Source organism: Rhinatrema bivittatum, chromosome 3 (assembly GCF_901001135.1).
Source record: "Rhinatrema bivittatum chromosome 3, aRhiBiv1.1, whole genome shotgun sequence".
Classification (NCBI taxonomy): Eukaryota; Metazoa; Chordata; class Amphibia; order Gymnophiona; family Rhinatrematidae; genus Rhinatrema; species Rhinatrema bivittatum.
Window position 1 is genome coordinate 250,434,253 of NC_042617.1, and position 23,194 is coordinate 250,457,446.

Sequence of the window (23,194 nt, forward strand, 5' to 3'; positions counted from 1 at the left end):
CACCGAGAGACAAACCAGAGTCAGGAGCCAGGAAGTCAATCCGAGGGTGAGGCAAGACTGGAACTGGAACAGTGAATTGAAGCAGGAGCGGAAGGTGGAACAGGAATGGAGCTGGAGCAGGAACGGAAGCAAGATCAGGAACGGAAGCTGAATTAGGAACGGAAGCTGGAGCAAGGCTGGAGCAAGAACGAAGGCAGGATCAAGTTGAAACAGGAACAGCAACTAGCTACTCACAGGGAGTGAACCTCTTGCAAGGCAAAATCTTCAGTCAGATGCTGGGTTTAAATCCTTGCCGGCGTCTGACGTCATCTCCGGGGACTGGACATGGTTTCGCGCCAAAGTCCCTTTAAATGGCCCCTCCTCGCGTGTGCGTGCGTGCACCTATGGGGGGGGCGGAGCCAGGAATCGGAGCTTGGTGGAGTCTCCCTCATGGGGACGCCGCCACAGAGAGGCCTGAGTAGGCCCGAAGGACGCCGGACCCTGTCGCCAGCTCCCCGGGTGATGAGGAGGTAAGGACCTGGTCGCGAGCCCCGCGACCGGGACCGCAACAACTGGGGCAGGATAAGAGGCTGACCCAGCTGGGATCAGGAAAAGGACATCCTGAAGCCTCTCTGAGACAAGGTAATGGTGTGTGTACATTGCTAGAGGTAAGCAATCTACTATTTTTCTTGCTGATTGCATAAACATTGGCAAGTTAAATGTAAGACATTGATAAGACAGGCTAAGAGAGAATTTGAAAAGAAGTTGGCCATAGAGGCAAAATCTCACAGTAAAAACTTTTAAAAATATATCCGCAGTATAAAGCCTGTGAGGGAGTCAGTTGGACCGTTAGATGATCGAGGGGTTAAAGGGACACTTAGAGAAGATAAGGCCATCGTGGAAAGATTAAATGATTTCTTTGCTTCGGTGTTTACTGAAGAGGATGTTGGGGAGGTACCCGTAATGGAGAAGGTTTTCATGGGTAATGATTCAGATGGACTGAATCAAATCATGGTGAACCTAGAAGATGTAGTAGACCTGATTGACAAACTGAAGAGTAGTAAATCACCTGGACCGGATGTTATACACCCCAGAGTTCTGAAGGAACTAAAAAATGAAATTTCAGACCTATTAGTAAAAGTTTGTAACATCATTAAAATCATCCATTGTACCTGAAGACTGAAGGATAGCAAATGTAACCCCAATATTTAAAAAGGGCTCCAGGGGCGATCCGGGAAACTACAAACCGGTTAGCCTGACTTCAGTGCCAGGAAAAATAGTGGAAAGTGTTCTAAACATCAAAATCACAGAATATATAGAAAGACATGGTTTAATGGAACAAAGTCAACATGGCTTTACCCAAGGCAAGTCTTGCCTCACAAATCTGCTTCACTTTTTTGAAGGAGTTAATAAACATGTGGATAAAGGTGAACCGGTAGATGTAGTACACTTGGATTTTCAGAAGGCGTTTGATAAAGTTCCTCATGAGAGGCTTCTAGGAAAAGTAAAAAGTCATGGGATAGGTGGCGATGTCCTTTCGTGGATTGCAAACTGGCTAAAAGACAGGAAACAGAGAGTAGGATTAAATGGACAATTTTCTCAGTGGAAGGGAGTGGGCAGTGGAGTGCCTCAGGGATCTGTATTGGGACCCTTACTTTTCAATATATTTATAAATGGTCTGGAAAGAAATACGACGAGTGAGATAATCAAATTTGCAGATGACACAAAATTGTTCAGAGTAGTTAAATCACAAGCAGATTGTGATAAATTGCAGGAAGACCTTATGAGACTGGAAAATTGGGCATCCAAATGGCAAATGAAATTGAATGTGGATAAGTGCAAGGTGATGCATATAGAGAAAAATAACCCATGCTATAATTACCAATGTTGGGTTCCATATTAGGTGCTACAACCAAGAAAGAGATCTAGGTGTCATAGTGGATAACACATTGCAATCGTCGGTTCAGTGTGCTGCGGCAGTCAAAAAAGCAAACAGAATGTTGGGAATTATTAGAAAGGGAATGGTGAATAAAACGGAAAATGTCATAATGCCTCTGTATCGCTCCATGGTGAGACCGCACCTTGAATCATGTGTACAATTCTGGTCGCCGCATCTCAAAAAAGATATTATTGCAATGGAGAAGGTACAGACAAGGGCTACCAAAATGATAAGGGGAATGGAACAGCTCCCCTATGAGGAAAGGCTAAAGAGGTTAGGACTTTTCAGCTTGGAGAAGAGATGGCTGAGGGGGGATATGATAGAGCTGTTTAAAATCATGAGAGGTCTAGAATGGGTAGATGTGAATTGGTTATTTACTCTTTCGGATAATAGAAAGACTAGGGGGCACTCCATGAAGTTAGCATGGGGCACATTTAAAACTAATCGGAGAAAGTTCTTTTTTACTCAACATACAATTAAACTCTGGAATTTGTTGCCAGAGGATGTGGTTAGTGCAGTTAGTATAGCTGTGTTTAAAAAAGGATTGGATAAGTTCTTGGAGGAGAAGTCCATTACCTGCTATTAAGTTCACTTAGAGAATAACCAGTACCATTAGCAATGGTAACATGGAATAGACTTAGTTTTTGGGTACTTGCCAGGTTCTTATGGCCTGGATTGGCCACTGTTGGAAACAGGATGCTGGGCTTGATGGACCCTTGGTCTGATCCAGTATGGCATGTTCTTATGTTCTTATGTAATATAGAATAAAGTTGAACCTTTTGTGAAAGAGGCTAGAGTCTTGTGTGACAGTGTGTCTCCAGTCTGAAGTTGCTCGGCTATCCCATATATGGTGTCAGTCGGGGATTTCTTTTCCTAACAAGGCACAGAGAGAAACCCAAGTCTCCAAGGGGGAGAAAAAGTAGAGAAGAAAAGACAGCTTGTAGTGTGTGTGGCATGCAAAGAAGTATTTTGGAGACAAAGCAGTGCTGCTAGCTGTGCACAGAACACTGAAAAGTTTAAACGACTGTGGCTCAGGGAAGAGCACAGAAAAACCCAGTTTAAATTTGTTTTCTTAATACAGAGAACTGTAATTTTGGGGCTTGAAGGAAAAATTAACAACTTTAAATGTTTGTTTGCAAGTAAGGGGAAAAGCTCTTCTTGCCTATGATGGGGAAACAAAGTGAGTTAGTTGCTGGAAAAGCGGGATTTTTTTTTCCTTTTTTTTAACTTGTCACAGAAAAAAAAAAAGAGAATTAATGTGTTTAGAGAGACTGAGTTTGAAGGGGCGTGGTTTCTGTAGAAAGTGAAGCTACCAGAATTGGCTGAATGTATATGTATGTGTGTGTGGCATCCAGCAGAAAGTCAGCCTGCTCAACACTAGAGCACAAGGAAACCAAAATGCAAGCTGTGATTCAAGGTCTATTTGAACTACAAGTGTGTATTTATTTATTTAACAGTTTTATATACCGAATTTCTTGTAACAGGATTACAAATCAAAACGGTTTACATAATAACAATAACAGTGCCTCAAATAGTGCAATTACATAAAACAGAGGAATACAGAAAGATCCAGATTTTCTTGGCAAATGCTGAGAAAGAGATGAAGCAACCTGGGCATCCATAAATAAACAAGCTAGCAGAAATTAAGCCTGAACCAGGAGAAGGACAGCAGCTATATGAATCACCAGACAGGTGTTTTCCCCTTCAAAGGAACAAAGGTGCAAAGAAAAGAACTGCAAATGTGCTGGAGACAGAGCAGACTGTGGATGGTGTGACAGGAAAACCTAGCATATAACCAGTGAAAACACCTTTGGAACAGAGAGCGAAAGACAAGCCAGAATAACAAGAACAGGAAAAGCCGAATGCAAGTGAAAAGAATGAATGACAGATGAATGAACCCTGCAGTGACTGTGACTGAGATGCAAGAGAGCTGATCTGGTCTGAAAAAGGCAACAGAGACTACCCAGAAGGAGGCAGTATCTAGTGACCTGTGGGAAGCAGCACAGACTAGCCTGAGAGAGACACTGGAGAGGGGCGCTGTGGTGTGGCCTGAGGAAGGTAGCACAGACAAGTCTGAGAGAGGCGCTGCACAGAGACCCAAGAGAGGTGCTGCAGAAAGCCTAGAGGGAAGTGCTGCAGAGTACTCAGATGTAACCAAGGCAGAAGGGCCAAAAAGCCGTACTGCAAGTGAAGACAATGCAGAAGAGACAGAATGTGTCATACTTGGAAAAGGAGTGGAAGGCACCACAGGAACTCTCAAGTAAAGTTCAGCCTGGGAATGAGTGGAACCCGGAGCAACAAATGGACTCGCTCGAAGGATTGGGGATGAATACTGAGCAAAAGGCATAGAGGGTGGTGGTAATGGTGGAACTTGCTGTAACCCTTGTGAGGGGGGCGGGGGGTGAAACATAAACCTAGACCCCCAACCAAGAGACTAGATGGCAGAAGGCCAGAAAGGAAAATTAGTCCTTGCCTGTTAATTTTCATTCCTGTAGTACCACGGATCAGTCCAGACTGTGGGTTGAGCCTCCTTTCCAGCAGATGGAGACAGACTAAAACAGAAAGGATATCCTATATGAGGACAGAGCCTAGCCTGTAACCCTTCAGTATAACCATTGTCAAAGCAGAAAATAACAAAACCAGAATAGGATCAAGCAAGTAACCATAAATCTCAATGGAACAACTGTAGAACAATGTAAGAAACATGGTATAACTATACGCTCTTGCATATACTTGGTATTCAAAACGACCAAGGTTTCCGGTGTATTTGCTCAGTATTCTTGCACAAAAATGAAGTATTAGAATCTGCGAATCTGCAAGAAACAAGCTTCGAGAGGACAGAAATAAAGACAGACAGGGAAGGGCATCTGGATTGATCCGTGGTACTACAGGAACGAAAATTAACAGGTAAGAACTAATTTTCCTTTCCCTGTACGTACCCGGATCAGTCCAGACTGTGGGATGTACCAAAGCTTCCCTAAACCGGGTGGGACCGAGACAGTCCTGCTCGAAGCACTTGCTGCCCAAAAGAACCAAAAAACGGAGCTTGCACATCCAGACGGTAGTGTCGAGCAAAAGTATGCAAGGACGTCCAAGTGGCGGCCCTGCAAATCTCCTGCGGAGAGACCGATTGACTCTCTGCCCAGGAAGTAGCTTGGGAGCGCAGTGAATGAGCCTTAAGGCCCTCAGGAACCGGCCGACCTTGGCAAAGATAGGCCGAGGAGATCGCTTCCTTCAACCACCGCGCAATAGTGGTCTTAGAAGCCTGCTTACCCCGATTGGGCCCACTCCAGAGGACAAAAAGATGGTCCGAGACCCGAAAGTCATTGGTAACCTGGAGATAGCGAAGGAGAACTTGTTTGGCATCTAGCTTATGGAGATCGTCCCCCAGCCATACCCACAGTCTCCTCTGTGGAAAACGCAGGGTATTCTACCGACTGGTTGACATCAAAATTAGAAACAACCTTTGGTAAGAAAGAAGGGACCGTCTTGAGGGATACCCCAGAATCGTAAAAGCACAAAAAAGGTTCCCAACAGGACAACACTTGGATCTCGGAGATCCGGCGAGCAGAGGAGATAGAGACAAGAAAAACAGTCTTGAGCATAAGATCCTTTAGCGTAGCGCGATGAAGAGGTTCGAACGGAGCTATACAGAGGGCCCGAAGGACCAGATTAAGACTCCACGACAGGCAAGTTGGTCGAGAAGGTGGCCGTAGGTGCTTGACGCCCTTCAAGAACCGAATCACATCCGGGTGTCCCACTAAGGGATGGCCTTCTACCCGACCCAGGAGAGAGCCAAGAGCCGAGACTTGCACGTGCAGAGAACTAAAGGAAAGACCCTTGGAAAGACCTTTCTGAAGAAAAGAAAGGACCAAGGAGACCGGGGCGGAGCGCGCTGAGACACCCGACTCCGCACAAACAGATTTAAAAACCTTCCAGATACGCACGTAAGCCAGCGAAGTCGACTGCTTTCGGGCCCGCAGCAAGGTGGAAATAACCTCCTCCTTGTAGCCCTTACGCCTCAGGTGTCGCCGTTCAAAAGCCAGGCCGCTAGACAGAAGCGATCGGTCTGGTCGAAAAATACAGGCCCCTGCCGAAGAAGCCGAGGAAGGTGGCCTAACCGCAGAAGTCTGTCCATCGCTAGGGTGACGAGGTCCATGAACCACGGCCTGCCCGGCCACTCGGGTGCTACCAGAACCACAGGTCCCCGGTGGAGTTCTATTCTTCTGAGAACTTTCCCCACCAGGGGCCATGGGGGGAACACATACAGAAGGACGTCCGCCGGCCAAGGGAGAGCTAGAGCATCCACGCCCTCCGAGCCGTGATCCCTCCAGCGGCTGAAGAACCGATCTGCCTTGGCATTGCGGAGGGTCGCCATGAGGTCTAGGTGGGGGGGACCCCACCTGTCGACGATCAGATCCATAGCCGCGTCCAAGAGTTCCCACTCCCCCGGATCGAGCGATTGACAACTGAGAAAATCGGCCTGAACATTCTCCTTGCCCGCAATGTGGGAGGCCGCTAGGCACTGTAGATGTCGCTCGGCCCAGGCGAAGAGACGGCTGGTTTCTAGAGCCACACGTGGACTGCGGGTGCCCCCTTGGCAATTGATGTAAGCCATGGTGGTGGAGTTGTCGGACAGAACCCTTACCGCTTTGCCACAGATGAGGGGGAGAAACCCCTGAAGAGCCAAGAACACTGCCCGAGTCTCCAATCGATTGATGTGCCAGCGAGACTGAGCTGTCGACCAGATCCCTTGGGTGAACTGGGAAAGACAGACCGCACCCCAGCCCGAGAGACTGGCGTCCGTGGTTACTATCGTCCAATGTGGGACTTGGAGAGGCATTCCCTGTAGGAGATGAGGAAGGGAAAGCCACCACTGCAAGTCGGCGACTGTAGAATCCAAGAACGGGAGGACTATGTGAAACTGTTCCGACACCGGCTGCCAATGGGATAGCAAAGCTTTCTGTAACAGTCGCATATGAGCAAAAGCCCAGGGGACTAGGTCGATGGTGGATGCCATGGATCCCAAGACCTGTAGGTAGTTCCAGGCCGTCGGAAGAGGCAGCGAGATCAGATTCTGAATCTGGTCGATCAACTTGAGAGTCCTCACACATGGCAAGAAGACCTTGCCCACCCGGGTGTCGAAGTGGGCTCCCAGGAACTCTAACTCCTGGGAGGGATGAAGGTTGCTCTTGGAGAAATTCACTATCCACCTGAGAGATGCGAGGAGAGCCAACACGTGATCCACCGCCTGCCGACAAAGAGCCTCCGACTTGGCCCGCATGAGCCAGTCGTCCAGGAAGGGGTAAAAAGAATTCCTTCCCTGCGGAGAGCCACCGCCACCACCACCATGACCTTGGTGAAGGTGCGAGGCGCGGTCACGAGGCCAAAGGGGAGCGCCCGAAACTGGAAATCCCAATTGAGGACATGGAAGCGAAGATACTTCTGGTTAATCGCGGTGAATCGGAATATGGAAATACGCCTCTGTCAGATCGAGCGAGGCGAGGAACTCTCCAGGGCGAACTGCTGCGATAACCGCTCGCAGGGTTTCCATGCGGAAATGCGGGATCTTGAGAGCCTGGTTGACTCTTTTGAGGTCTAAGATCGGACGAAAAGACCCGTCCTTCTTGGGGACGACGAAGTAAATAGAATACTGGCCTGCGCCAAGCTCCTTCTCCGGAACCGGGACCACCACGCCCAAACTCAGGAGCCTGGCGAGGGTTTGCTCCACCGCTTCCCGCTTGGACCGCCCGCATGGGGAAAAAAGAAAAAGATCCGGTAGGTCGCGAACAATTTCAAAGGCATACCCGTCTCTGATAATGTCGAGGACCCACTGGTCCGACGTCATCTTGACCCATTCCTCGAAAAACAGGGAGAGGCGGCCACCTAGGAAGGGGACTGAGGAATGAGCCAAGTGAACTTCATTGGGTGGCCGGCTTGGGGGTGGAGCACGCGGGCTGGCCCTCGCGAAAGGGACGACGCCCACAAAAGGGCTGCGACCAAAACTGAGAGCGAGAAGAATAACCCCTCGAGAAGCCACCCTGGCCGCATGGGGTATACCGTCTCTGACCCCGGAAGCGAGGACGAGAGGGTGTAAAGGAGTGGGATGGCCTTGGACGGTCCTACGGGAGCTTATGGACCTTATTGTCCCCCACGAAATCCATAAGCTTCTCGAGGTCCTCACCAAAAAGCTTACCTTTGAAAGGCAACGTGCCCAGCCGGGCCTTGGAGGATGGATCGGCCGACCAATTGCGCAGCCAGAGGAGTCGTCTGGCGGAGACCGCCGAGGCCATCGTCTTAAACTGAACGCGAATGAGGTCGTAGAGCGCATCAGCCCCATAAGCGACGACGGCTTCAAGACGCTCAGCCTGTTCCGCCTCTGCCGATGGGAGGTCCTGGTTGCAGAGTAACTGTTGAACCCACCTGAGACCTGCCAGTAGCATGAGACTGTTGCAAAAAGTCGCACGAACCCCCAGCACCAAGACATCAAAAATGCGCTTCATATGTGCCTCGAGCTTGCAGTCCTGGGCGTCTTTCAGGGCCGTCGATCCCTCCACAGGGATGGTGGTATGTTTGGTGACCACAGAGATGGAGGATTCCACGGAGGGATTTTTTTAAATTTCCAAACACTCCTCCGGGAGTGGGTACAGCTTATCCATGGCCCACGCCACCCGGAGGCCCGCTTCGGGAGCCTCCATTCCTGCAGGAGCAACAGCTTGTGCATGGGGTGAAAAGGGAAGGCGGTAGCCGGAGCCCTGAGTCCCGCCAGGACCGGGTCCATATCTTTAGGCAAAGAGGCCGTAAGGGTGTCCGCGGGGGGCCCCTCCAACCCCAATTCCTGGAGGACAAAAGGGATGAGGGTTCCAGCTCCTCCCTGCGGAACATCCGTAGGACCCTGGGGTCGTCCCCCTCCAGGGAGGGAAGGGTACCCTCTGTATCAAGGGAGGCGTCAGGATCCGGGAGTACTGGGTCCGCCGGGGGGGTCAGGGGGGGAACCCCCGGGATCACCCGCACCCGAATAGGCCCCGGGGGCTCTGCAGCCGGGCCAACCGTCAACGGCGCGGAGCGTGGAGGTTTTGCCAGGGGGGGTCATGGGGGGGACCTTCCTCATCCTCCTGCAGGCTGGCTAAATAGGATTTATGCAGGAGGAGGACAAATTCCATTGAAAAACGGGCCCTACATTTCCCTGATGGGGGAGGGGGGCTCAAATCAGGAGGAGACTGAGAAAAACTCGGCCCCCCAGCCCCAGGCAGCTCCGAAAACGGAGCCGCTGAAAAATCCAAGATGGCCGCCGTTCCCGGGCTCTGCCGACCCGGGAACGGCCTGGCCATGCTGTGGGGACTCGATCCCCGGCCTAAATTTGCCTGCCCTGCCAAGGAGGGACCTTCCCCACCTGTCAGGCAAGCAGAACAGAGGGCTGACCACAAGAGAGGTAGGCTGCCTGCGTCAGCATAAGGAGAGCCACTCTGAAGAAAAAAACTGCAGAAAAAAAAGTTTGATTGGCAGCTTGCAGGCCCGGAGTGAAGCAGGGGGGAATCCTGCTGACTCCTGCCTTTCTGGCTGCCAGTTCAAGCCCTGTGAAAACCAAAATAAAAAACAAAATGGGTCTACAGTTAAAAAGCACTTTGAATACTTTTAACTGGTTTGTTTGTTTTTTTTACAGACTGAGCACAGTAGTGGGGAACTAAGCCCCTTCGGCAGCCAGAGGAGGGGGAGACGAGACCTGGACCACCAGACTCGGTCCCCACACCTGGAAGCGGCTACGGACTCAGGCTATGCACTGCACAAGGGGCAAAGCCCCCCTGAGTCCGGCAAGAGCCAGGAGACGGGACCGTCTCCTGCACCAAAGAAAAACTACAGCTCCCTGTCAGAATTTATTTATTTATTTATTTTTACAGGAAGAAGATCACACTAGATCCCTAAGGAATAAGTACTTGCTTGATCCATGAAGAAAAGAAAAGGCTGACTAGCCTAGAGCAGGAGACCGAAGGGTGAGCTGCTACACCTGCTGGAGACAGACGAATACTGAAGGGTTACAGGATAGCTCTGTCCTCATATAGGATATCCTTTCAGTTTTAGTCTGTCTCCACCTGCTGGAAAGGAGACTCAACCCAGTCTGGACTGATCCGGGTACGTACAGGGAAAAAGTGTATTGGAGAGTGCAGCCAATTTTCTGGAAGGGGCAAGCATCCTCGTTCACCCAGGATCCCAAAAAGAGTTCAACCAGAGGGGGAGGATATGTGAAGGAATGGCCTTACTATCTCTCCTCAATATGTGCAGGACCAGGCTAGATGCCTGGTCCACCTTAAAATCTAGAGTGTGAGAGAGCACTGTGGGCGGGACTCTGCTGGGACAGGATAAGAGGCTGAGCCCTGCTGGGATCAGGAAAAGGAGCTCCTGAAGCCTCCTTGTGACAAAGTAATGGTGTGTGCACACTGCTAGCAGTAAGGCAGTCTACTATTTTGTTTGCTGATTGATATAAAGAATAATTTAGAACCCTTTGTGAAAGAGGCTGGAGTCTTGTGTGACAATGTGTCTCCGGCCTGAAGTTGCTCTGCATTTGATATTATATCTCTGCATGTTGCTCTAAATAAGTGATTTTGCTTGGATGAAATATGAAGTTTATTACATAAAAAGTTTTAATAAATTCATAGTTGAATGGTGTGCCTGAATACAAATTAATTCGTGCCCTGTAATGTTTTTCTGATATAAGTATCTTGTTGTAATTCGATATTGTGTTTTAATTGTTTTTACCCAGCTTATTAAGTATGTGAAATGGAGACATTTTCTTACCTGTTAATTTCCTTAGCATTAGTCCCGCTACACCAGTTCAGTCCCATACAGGCAGGTTACTTTCCCCTACCAGCAGATGGAGGCAGAGAACACTGTTTTCTCATTTGACATCATCTCCACTACTTAGGGATGGTGCAGCACAGTAGGAATCCAGTATACTCCCCTGGCAAAGCCCTGGATCAGACTCAACAAAATTGAACTACGTAATAAAACTGCAACTTGAGCCTGAGAATCCTCTGAATCTGAATCTTTATCATTGGCAAAGCCCCTATACACCTCCCCAGGACCGAGCACTGTTGGTGATAGCCGAGGTGGGGATTCTCCTGCCTCTCCCGCCGATACTGCCGGCCCTGCAAGGGATTTCAAAATGACCTCCATTCCCGCGCTGATAGGAAAAGCCTCTGTACTAGACCTCGACACCCATGGGGCTCATGTAGCCTTGTTTCAGCGCTGGGCTCTCCCAAAGTGCTTTCCCCATCAGAGTTACACTCCGAGAATAACTCATCCCAAGAGAACCGAGACCGCGAGTCTCCACAGGAGCAACACTGCCTGCTGCTCCCCATTAACATGTGGTCCGAGCAGCAAGTTGCTGCAATCACCCCATTCACCTGATCCTCAGAAAAACTCTTGTGTGACCAGCTCTGCCGCAACAATCGGGCCTTTTACTGACCGAGAACCATGATTCCCTGGCAAGGCAGTACTTCATTGTTTCTTGTTTTTTCTAAACCATCTTTAATGCTGCTATTAGCCCCGGTACAGAAAGAGAAAGACAATACTTCCCTGCTCAGGCAGGATATCAAATGCAGAGCTGCCAGTGAACTAACGCTACCTCATGAGGGATCTGGACTACCAGAGATACACCCCCATAGGATTTAGGGCCAAACCACCATCAAGGGTCACCTCGAACCAGGGGGGGTGGCCCACCAGTACCTAGCAACCCCTTGGGAGGAACTGGAGATCTATCTTCTTTTACCTTTTTTTTTTCTATACTCCAGACTGCAGGTTTAACAACTGTCATCTTCTGGAGAAAGAGAAATACTGAGGGGTTGCAAATGGAAAACTCGGTTATATGGCAGTGTCAGTGAAACTTTTTTCTCTGTCTCCACCTGCTGGCAGGGAGGCAAAACCCAGGAGTCTGGACTGATCTGGGGTCTGAACAGGAATGAGCTGTGTTGCATGCAAAATAATGCAAGCCAGCTCATAAATATTAAAATAGGTTATCCAAAATTGCATTACATTGTGCAGTTTCCATCATGCCTCCTCCATGGCTAAATCAAATATGATATATTAGACAATACAGGCAAGAGAACTTGACAGCATCTTGACCTCCCTAAATGGTGCTGGCTAATCTAAGAAAAGATGTGCAGGAGGAATTTTATACTTGCTTATTACAAGAGGATGAATCTCTTCAACCATCTCTGATTTGAGAGGATCCATGAAAGGCTGATCTTCCTCTTCTTTAATACTTAGTGAGGACACAGATGTTATAATCGGAAGACCTGTGATAAGAAAATAAATATCTAGGAAGATTCACCAAGGTTCTGATAAAATCAATTTTCTAATATAATTTTAAGTCCTCAAATATTTGATGTTTAAAGACCCATATCTCCTGTGATCTGAAAAATGGAAAGTCTTTTAAATCCAAAACATTTATTAGGTTCAGTTGGGTTTTAATATTATGATAACTTGTGTTGTGAGTTGTATTCTGTCTTCGTTTCATGTACCCTATATGCAACTATACAGATGGCATAACTCAGCCTCTACTTTGCAGATAGAGGAGACCACTTCTTCAATCTTTATTAGAAAGTAAAAGAGGTAAATAAAACTGGAGAAAACAGCACTTCACGCAGTCTGGGTCATAGAAGATAAAGGCAGGTAAAAAGAGGATTGATCTGAAGGGCTAGGGCAGGTCAGCAACTGAAATACACAGGCCTGGACACAGGAGGAAAAACTCACAGGATTCACCGCTTTCAAGTCAGAGATTAATTCTTCAGAGCCACGTGCCATTAAATACAGCAGAAAAACTAAACGTGCACCATTTGGCAGTATAACAGAAATCAAAGAAACTTTATGCAATATAAAAACATGAACAACAGCATTAGCAACAGAAAGTGAAAAAAGCGCTATGGAAGCATGACACTGTGAAAGGAACATAACAGTAAACAAATGAAAAACAACTGGAGTAGGACAGGTTTTATATTGTATTTTCTGTCTGTACACTGCTTTGGACATTCTTTTGATTGGAAAACGCAATATAGAAGTATTTTAAATAAATACATTTACTTACTAATGGTAGGGTCATTCATGTTTTCTATTCCCTCTCCCTCATAGCACTGAATTAAATATTTCTCATCTTCATTCTTAATCTTGAATATTACATCAGGATTAACAATTGAATAACCTGTCAATGAAAAATTGATTTAAAAAAATACATTCAAATTATGCTTGTAGCACCCTTCGGGGAGGTATTTGTTTCTTGTTCTGATGAAGCAGCTTATGTATGTGTGTATATATCTTTGGGTGTATTTGCATGAGAAAGCATGGTAAGAAGGGTCAGTTGTAGCCTTCCCCTTGAATAAGATTAAACTTTGGAGGGTTTCTGGTACAGTCATTTTTATGGCAATGCCTAGGTGAAGGCATTGCAAGTGCCAATCCTCTCTGCCAGCGTGTGTCCTCTTGGAGAGAAGGAGTCCCAGCTTCTGATTAGGAGCGAACAAGGAGGAAAACCTAAGACCTGGGATATCAAGAAAAATCTATCTAGTCAGTGAGAGGGATATGGGACTTGTGACCTCTGGTTAGCAACTAGAAGGATTGCATTAAGTACAGTACAGTTATATAGTACAGAGTTAACATATCATGCCATCTCACAAAATCTAGTTCAAAGGTGGGAATCAGAGAGGTAAATACCCGCGCTTGTTCCCCTGTGCCAGCTTTTGCTGTAGAGAAAAGAGACACAAACTTCAGCCAATCTCATACATAACATCTAATTTAACATAAAAAATATCTTAACACATAGGATATTTAGCATCAGGCCCTGGAGAGTCACAGAAGTTCCTGTTGGACTAACATAGAAACGTAGAAACATAGACATGACGGCAGAAGAAGACCAAACGGCCCATCCAGTCTGCCCAGCAAGCTTCGCACTTTTTTTTTTTTCTCATACTTACCTGTTACTCTTGGCTCTTAGTAACCTTTTGGTTCTGTTTCCTTTCCACCCCCACCATTAATGTAGAGAGCAGTGTTGGAACTGCATCTAAGTGAAATATCTAGCTTAATTAGTTAGGGGTAGTAACCGCCGCAATAAGCAAGCTACACCCATGCTTATTTGTTTACCCAGACTATGTAATTCAGTCCTTGTTGGTTGTTGTCTGTATATAGATCCACTTTTCTTCATTCCCTCTGCCGTTGAAGCAGAGAGCTATGCTGAAAATGCATTGAAAGTGAAGTATCAGACTTTTTCCCCTGCCGTTGAAGCAGAGAGCTATGCTGGATATGCGTGAAGTATCAGTCTTTCTCCCCTGCCGTTGAAGCAGAGAGCTATGCTGGATATGCATTGAAAGTGAAGTATCAGGCTTATTTGGTTTGGGGTAGTAACTGCTGTAACAAGCAAGCTACTCCCTGCTTTTTTGTGAATACAAATCCTTTTTTCCACATTTCCTCTTGCTGTTGAAGCTTAGAGCAATGTTGGAGTCTTAGAGCAATGTTGGAGTCGCATTAACCGTGTGTATGTTTATTGAATATGGGTATTATCTCCAGGTAGTGGCCGTCATTCCCATGAGCCACCCACTCTTCATTCACGTCCTCTAGACTTTAGGGATCCTCAGTGTTTATCCCACGCCCCTTTGAAGTCCTTCACAGTTCTGGTCTTCACCACTTCCTCCGGACGGGTATTCCAGGCATCCACCACCCTCTCCGTGAAGAAATACTTCCTGACATTGGTTCTGAGTCTTCCTCCCTGGAGCTTCAAATCGTGACCCCTGGTTCTGCTGATTTTTTTCTGACGGAAAAGGTTTGTCGTTGTCTTTGGATCATTAAAACCTTTCAAGTATCTGAAAGTCTGTATCATATCACCTCTGCTCCTCCTTTCCTCCAGGGTGTACATATTTAGATTCTTCAATCTCTCCTCATAAGTCATTTGATGAAGACCAGCCACCTTTCTGGTTGCCCTTCTCTGGACCGCCTTCATCTTGTCTCTGTCTCTTTGGAGATACGAAATACCATCAGGAGCTAGGCCCTAAATTTTAGGTGCCCATGGGACCTAGCCCTTAGGATTTTTCCAGACCTACTAAAATGGCATTTGCCATGTGTCTATGGGTGGTAGATCATGAAAAAGACATACTTACCCCATGACATGAGGATGCCATGAATCTCCTTGATGACCTTCTTGTACAGCTCCTTCTGCCAATCTCCCAGAATGTCCCACTCCCCTTCCAAGAAATAAGCAGCAACATCATTGAATGTGACCAATGCCTAGAACAGCAAACAGGACATCCTTAGCAACTTTCTCTCCAGCTTCATTATAATGTGTGTGCAGACAGAGAGACAGTCTACATGTCAGGTGCCAATTTCTGAGGGATGATATAATAAGCTAAGCATTAAAACTGCTGGAAGCTGGATGCAATTCAGCCTCTGGAATTCCTGCGGTATGTAATGAATTGGCAGTTAAGAAATGCACACATACTTGAACGGAAAATTGGTTCTTAACTTCTAATATTCATATCACAGATCAGTCCCAGACTCCTGGGTTTTGCCTCCATGCCAGCAGATGGAGACAGAGAAAGTTTCACTGACACTGTACATAACCCAGTCTGCCACCTGCAGTTCCTCACTATTCACCTGTACCCAAGCCAAGATGATAGCAACAACCATAAATTTCTAAGCAAACATCTAAATAAACTCACTCCCTTCCAATGAGCCAGAAGAAGGGGAAGTTGCCCAAAAAGACAATGGAAAACTTGTTTCCCAAATTTAACATAAGCAATCAGCATTGAAAACCTCCAACAACTCCGCACTATGGGGTAGATTTTAAAAAGGTGTGTGCGGGCGTACATGGGCACACGCAAGTTATAAAATCAGGGCGGCACGTGCAAGGGGGTGCACAATTGTGTGCCTTGCATGTGCCGAGCCGCGCTGCCTTCCACCGTTCCCTCCCAGGCCGCTCCGAAATCAGAGCAGCCTGGAAGGGAACTTCCCTTCCCCCTAACCTGACCTTCCCACCTCTTCCCCTAACCTTTCCTCCCCCAGCCCTACTCTAACCCTCCCAAACTTTTTATTTTACCTTTTGCGCCTGCCTCTGGCCTCGCACCCTTAGTAAAGCCCCAGGACTAAGCGCATTCTGGGCCTTTTTAAAATCTGGCCCAATATACAAAGCATAGTATGAGTGGCAGAATCTCCCCCCCCAGTAAATGGGCGAATCTCTGGACTGATCTGTGGTACTACAGGATCGAAAATTAGCAAGTAAGAACCAATTTTCCTTTTCCTGTATGTATCCAGATCAGTCCAGACTCCTGGGATGTACCTAAACTCCCCTTAATTTGGATGGGACCTAGAGAGTTCCGCTCACAGAGCACTCTCACCAAAGCACATGGAAGCCAGAGCCCAACATCCAAGCGATAATGCCTAGCAAAAGTATGCAACAACTTCCCAGTAGCTGCCCAGAAAATTTCATGCAGAGACACCTATTGTGACTCAGCCCAGGAAGTCCCCTGAGAACGCATCAAGTGCGTCCCTAAATGGAAGCGGGCGCCCTTTAGAAAATGTAAGTTGCCTCGATCGTTTCCTTCAGGCACCGCACTATTGTAGCCTTAGATACCTTACTTCATTTCTTTGGACCACTTCACAGTACAAAGATGTGATCTGATCAACGGAAATCATAAGTGACCTTTAGATACCTCAATAATGCATGCCTCCCATCTAAAAGTCTAAGCTCCCCCATGTGAGGCCTAGATAAATCCAAATCCGGAAAAGCTGGGAGCTCCAAACAGGTAATTTATCATTTCGCGATAGGGCCTTAATGCATACGGTTTGGGCAGAGTTAATGAGGGTCAGTAGCACCCAATGAGAGAAACTGAGAGAGAGATTATCTGTATAGAGTCAATCTGACACTCTATATTTGTCTTCTTGTTATACTTTCATCCATTATAATAACTACAATACATTCTGAGGTATTCACAGTAAAATTGATCACTAACTATGAATACCTCAGAATGTTTCTGTAACACCCCCTAAACCCTCCCACCACCTTCTGAAACCCACCCCGATCCAAAATGCCCCTCTACAGTGGTACATATATAGAGCGTGTCAAACTGACTCACTCTCTCTCTCTTGCACTCTCTCTCATATGAAATGGCATGATAAATTTTATTGCTCCTTGCAGAAATTGCCTATGCGATGCAGGAACAGGGTAATTAGCCTAAGCACACCCCTTTTTTTTATCGTGGGTGCTATTTTCACTATATTTATAGCATTTTAATAAATCTAGGGGTAAGATGGAGCAACTATCTCAGGCAGAAAAGAAGGCACCATGCATAAAGATACCCCCGAATTGACATCTGTAGAAAGGGATCTCGACATGACAGCTCCTGGAGCTCCAAAATTCTCTTGGTTGAACAAATAGCCACCAAGAAACCCACTTTAAAGTCAAGTCCTTAACTGTAGCTCTCTTTAATGGTTCAAACCAAGCCTCACATAATCCTCTAAGGCAGTGGTTCTCAACCTTTTTTTGGCCGGGACACACCTGACAGATGGTTCTCACATGCGTGACACACTGAGCATGTGACCGTCACGGGGCTAAATGTAAACATGCACTCTGCATCCACAGGAATCCCCTCAACCCCCCCCGCAATGAGTGCAGAGCAGATCTAGGGCATTACCCTGTACAACTCGCCATACAAAAAAAGATATTCTGGTTCTGATGACATCTCAGTAAAAGCAAAACAAACTCCCTTTACTACCAGGCACAATAGCCCTTCTTATGAAAAGACAGTAATTTACCACTAATGCATATCCTATTGAGAAAACACAACAAATAAGATTGATACAAAAGCCTACATGCTAGTAAAATATCTCACCTCTGTCACACACCCAGAACTGACCTTCACCAAGTACAGAAAGACCACACATTATAAATATGGAGACAGAAACTGGAATGGAAAACAAAAAAAGCCACTCTGCATGCAGTGCAAACCTAGAGAAATGGAAAGAGAAATATAGCACCTAACATAGTCCCAGGATCTGCAATAATGCACACAAACTAACCCGCACAAAGATACACCTGTATTATGGAACACACTCAACCAGTAACAACCCTATCTAAGGAATACAACTATTAAACCAGGCCCTAAACACTAATACATTTCCTATTGGGAAAACAGAATAAGCCAAGCTGCTATAGCGCCCCACACAGAAATAATTGTAAAGCTTTACTAAAAATGTTACAAAACAGCTGCTGAACAGAATATCCAACAATTAAAAACTCATAAAAATTATTAAAACATGTCCAAATATCAATAAAATATTTCAAAACAGCAGACATCGCATAATACCCAATAATTAAAATGGCAATCAAGAAAAATAAATTTAAAAAGCCACCTTTTCTTACCCTCTCCAGCAACTCTCCTACTCCTTTCCCTTCCAGGCCAATAGCACTCACAGGAAGCAGCAAGGGCTGCTGAAGCTCTGTCCTCACAGTCCTCTTCCTTAGCGCCCACAACCAGTCACTCACACACATAACTCCAATTAGACCCCACGAACAGTCTCGGTCTCTCTCACCTCCCTGACCAGTCTCTCTCTCAATCACTCATGGTCTCTTATATACAAGCTCTCAATCACACACAAATGCTCTCACACCCCACACCAGCTCTCACCCAGGCTTCCATTCACACCCACACACACCAGCTCTCACCCAAGCACCCATTCACACCCACACACACCACCTCTCACCCAAGCACCCATTCACACCCACACACACCAGCTCTCACCCAGGCTCTCATTCACACACAGACACCCCAGCTCTCACCCAGGCACTCATTCACACACAGACACCCCAGCTCTCACCCAGGCACTCATTCACACACAGACACCCCAGCTCTCACCCAGGCACCCATTCACACCAGTTCTCACCCAGGCTTCCATTCACACCAGCTCTCAACCAGGCACCCATTCACACACAGACACACCAGCTCTCACCCAGGCACCCATTCACACACAGAGACACCAGCTCTCACCCAGGCACCCATTCACACACAGACACACCAGTTCTCACCCAGGCTCCCATTCACACCAGTTCTCACCCAGGCTTCCATTCACACCAGTTCTCAACCAGGCACTCATTCATACACAGACACACCAGCTCTCACCCAGGCACCCATTCACACCACAGACACATCAGTTCTCAACCAGGCACCCATTCACACACAGACACACCAGCTCTCACCCAGGCACCCATTCACACACAGACACACCAGCTCTCACCCAGGCACCCATTCACACCCACACACACCACCTCTCACCCAGGCACCCATTCACACCCACACACACCCACCTCTCACCCAGGCACCCATTCACACCCACACACACCACCTCTCACCCAGGCACCCATTCACACCAGCTTTCAGCCAGGCACTCATTCACACACAGACGCACCGGCTCTCACCCAGGCACTCATTCACACACACAGACGCACCCGCTCTCACCCAGGCACTCATTCACGCACACAGTCGCACCCGCTCTCACCCAGGCACTCATCCACGCACAGACGCACCCGCTCTCACCCAGGCACTCATTCACACACACAGACGCACCCGCTCTCACCCAGGCACTCATCCACACACACAGACGCCACCCGCTCTCACCCAGGCACTCACCCACACACACAGACGCACCCGCTCTCACCCAGGCACTCATCCACGCACAGACGCACCCGCTCTCACCAAAAACTTCTTCTTCCTTTGCTGCAGGGATGGGCTCCAGTTCCGCCGCGGCTTTACTCCGGCGGGCCTTCTTTTTTCGCCACCGCGGGAATGGGCTCCCGTGGTGGCCTCGGTCGGGTTTCCTCTTCGCCGCCACAGGCTGTGGCGGCCTTGCTTTGTCGGGGTCAGGTCTCCTCTTCGCCGCCATGGGAATGGGCTCCCATGGCGGCTTTGCTTCGTCGGGGGTCGGGTTTCCTCTTCATTGCGCGATCTTGCTTCGTCAGAGTTCAAAATTCCTCCCTGCCTGCCTCACCGGCCAATCAAAGGCTTCCTCCCTTCTTCCTACTCCCACTGGTAGGGAGGAGGCTTCCGATTGGCCTGCGCGGGGGCAGGCAGAATGAAGGAGGCTTCCCATTGTGTAATGGGGGGTAGGAAGAACGAAGGCTTCCAATTGGCCCGCGTGTGCTGGAAAAAGGCAAAAGGAAAGTAGAACGGGGTAGTGGGACACCGGGAGACGCGACCACACCTGGCGGTGTTTGGCGACACACTAGTGTGTCGCGACACACCGTTGAGAAGCGCTGCTCTAAGGACTAGTTTCAGATTCCAAGACTGACAAATGTTCCACACCTGAGGACGCAAGCTCTTAGCTCCCAAAGTAACCATATAACATCCGAATGTGTGGACAGAGAATACCTTTGGGCCTTACCCCAGAGACAACCCAATGTCGCTACCTTGACTTTCAGAGAGTTAAAGGCCAATCCCTTGACCAAAACCTTTCTGTATAAAAGCTAAAATATTAAGTTAATCAATCAGTCAGTCACACATATATCCACAATGCTTTTCGAGGAGAATACTGAAGAGCTGCACTTCCTGCAGGGGTATATGTACTAGGGGCTGACATCAGATTGAAATCTGATCCGTCTCCAACTGCTATGAGGAGTACACTATACCCATTGGTCCTGAGTCCATCTGCTACACGCTAGGAAATCTGTATTTCTTGAGGGTGTCTGTGCTCTGCATGTGTGATTGAAGAGAGAGATATTGCTAATGTGTAGTTTATGTGCAAGCAGTGGTTGCAGTACAGCTTATTGTGTTTTCCCCACAGGAAGTGTATTGGTGTTTTAGAGCCTGGTGTAAAATTTGCAGAGCTGCCTTTTCATAGTTAAGGTTGTTGCTCCAAAAGTCTAGGGAATCTGTGCTCTTTTGGTAATGACCTGTGCAGTGGAATGATCACTTCCTATTTCTGCTCGTTATGCTTTTCCCTATGCATCCCAGCATCCCTCTGGTTCTAGCCACCTGCTGGTCACATTATTTCACTACATGTGTTTGAAGGGCTGTGGGAAACATGTGTTGAGGTGGGGCTGTTATTGGTAGAAGAGGGGAGGTAGAGGTCATGGTAAGAGAATGACAGGTGGATGGGCAGAGGCAGGCTGATATAATAAGGTGTGCATCATTTTGATCCCAGTCTCTTTTTTTCTGCTTTTCTCTTGTTGATTTTCCTCTAACTTCTTTACCAGGGTCTCCTGCCCATTTTCTGTTTCTTCTCCCCCCCCCCCCCACCCCATATTCCTCCCTTAAATCTGTCTCTGATATTGCTTTTTCATTTTCCCCCACTTCTGTCTTCTATGCCTCTGTATCTCTTCCTCTCTATCTACTCAGACTTCACTCCTCCTCCCCCTTTTCACCTCTAACTCTCCCCTCTATTGCCTCTTCTCATCCATCCATTTCCCCCTCACTGAGTTGCTTCACTCACCAATCTCCTCTCTCTGTTCCTCTACCCCTACCTAGCTTCTCCCTTCTTCCTTTTGTCCTACTCCTCCCAGTATCTCCCCTGTCTCTTCCCTCATTTCCCTGCATCTCTCTCCTCCAACCTCCACTTCCCAGCATTTTCCCTCCTCCTCATTTCTCTATTCCTCATTCCCAGTATTTCCCTCTTCCTCTCGCCTCCACATCCACCAGCCTGGTATCTCTCCTCCTCCCTTACCTGCTGATCCATCACTCCTCGGGGGGAGGGGTAGAACCAGACCAGGATTGGCCTGTGTGTCTGCTTCTGTCCAGTGACACTGGGACACCCTGATCCCTGCTGGCAAACCTTTAATTTCTGATTGTTAAACTGCTCTGAGCCTGATTTCTGCAGGGACTGGAGCAGAATCAACTGGGGACCGAAAAGGGTTGGCACATGCTCTCCCCTTCTAGACCTTGCAATGGTTCCCCCCTCCTTATGGGAAGTAGAGCACACACACTAACTCTCTCCCAACCTCCTATGCCTTCTCCAGCTGAATGGGGCATCCCAGTTTTCTGGTCTGCTTGCTGGTCACTAGCCTCCTTTTAAGAAAACCTGCCAGACTGCTGGCAACTTCATCTTCATCCCCCTCCACTCTATTTTCAGGGTGACCAGAAATTAAATCTTTTCAGATATGAAAAGATCTTTGCACTGTGCTGTCAGGAGGGAAGCTCCTGAATGTTTCCCTGTTGAAGAGCTGAACAGTGAAACATTTTTCTTTAAGTGCTAGAGGATAAAGAATTTCTTACCCGATCAGTAACCAGGGAGGACATTTCTCTTGTTTTATCTCTGAATTCTGTAGCTGCAGGGATGGATTTAGGCTGCAGATTTCCCTGTTCCTGGTCAGAATCTGAGAAAGATGAATAAAACAGGAGTAGGCTGGGTTGATTGCTGAGGGACCCTCCAACTCTGCAGAACTGAGGCTGGGGTTTGCAGGGACTTCCAGTCCTGGGGAGGCAGAACGTTTCTGCTTTTATTCTGAACCTTTCCTGCTCTCTACAGCCCAGAAAACATAAGAACGGAACAAAGCAAAAAACAGCAGCCCAGCTGACTCCTTTTACTGTTTTCTTCAATGCATTCTGGGTAGATCCCACCTTCTTAAGGTGGATTTGTAAAGATACCGGAGCTGTCTGAGAGAGGAGGCGCACCGTCAGGGATCCGCTTTAGTCCTTTTACATCTGTTCTATGGGCTTGAATTTATTTATTTATTTATTTTTCGGTGGGGGAGAGATAATTAACAAATCTGTGATATTAGTGGGGCATAAGGTTGCCATTGCCTGTTTTTGAACCAGACAGTCCAAGTTTTTGTGGGCTTTGTACAGTGTCCAATCAGAAAGTCGCTTCTGCAGCATTTTCTGTTTATTGCGGGGAGAGATGGGCAGAATCAGCAGCATAAGAGCAGAGCTACATCTCCCCACCCGCCTCCTCTTACTGCCCAGTGTTAGGAGCTGCAAGGTGAGGAGGCGTTACTTCGGTTATCAAACCTCTTTGTGCAGCTCCTTTGTGGCCCTGTCCCTTCATCTTCTCCATGCATGGGGAGAGCGGGTGGGGCTGCAGCTCAGTCTTCTCTTTCTCCCCAACAATAGCTCCAAGTTGCTTTAAGGGCTGTACCACAAATGCATAGTCAATGTTTCCCAGATATGAATTCCATTGTGTATGTCTGTCATTCGAGTGAAATGTTATTGAAATTGCCATGATTGAAATATGTATTTTTTAAAAAGCCTTTTATTTATGCAATTTTTAAACATACAAAGCATCATAAATCTTTGTAGAAAGCGAAAAGGGGGTAAT

The 23,194-nt window shown here is 47.5% G+C and overlaps 1 protein-coding gene across 1 annotated transcript in view; it reads right to left on the reverse strand.

The window, feature by feature from the left end:
• The window catches only part of LOC115087343 (zinc finger protein 135-like), a 77,896-nt gene extending 55,433 nt beyond the window's left edge, over positions 1–22,463 (reverse strand). Inside the window, exons 1-4 of the mRNA XM_029594445.1 lie at positions 22,153–22,463; positions 15,055–15,181; positions 12,999–13,112; positions 12,097–12,210 (exon numbers count right to left, since the gene is read on the reverse strand). Of these exons, the coding sequence (XP_029450305.1) occupies positions 12,097–12,210; positions 12,999–13,112; positions 15,055–15,181; positions 22,153–22,176 (379 nt within the window). The 5' untranslated portion in view covers positions 22,177–22,463. The remainder of the gene's footprint in view (positions 1–12,096; positions 12,211–12,998; positions 13,113–15,054; positions 15,182–22,152) is intronic.
• Between the last annotated feature and the right edge of the window lie 731 nt (positions 22,464–23,194).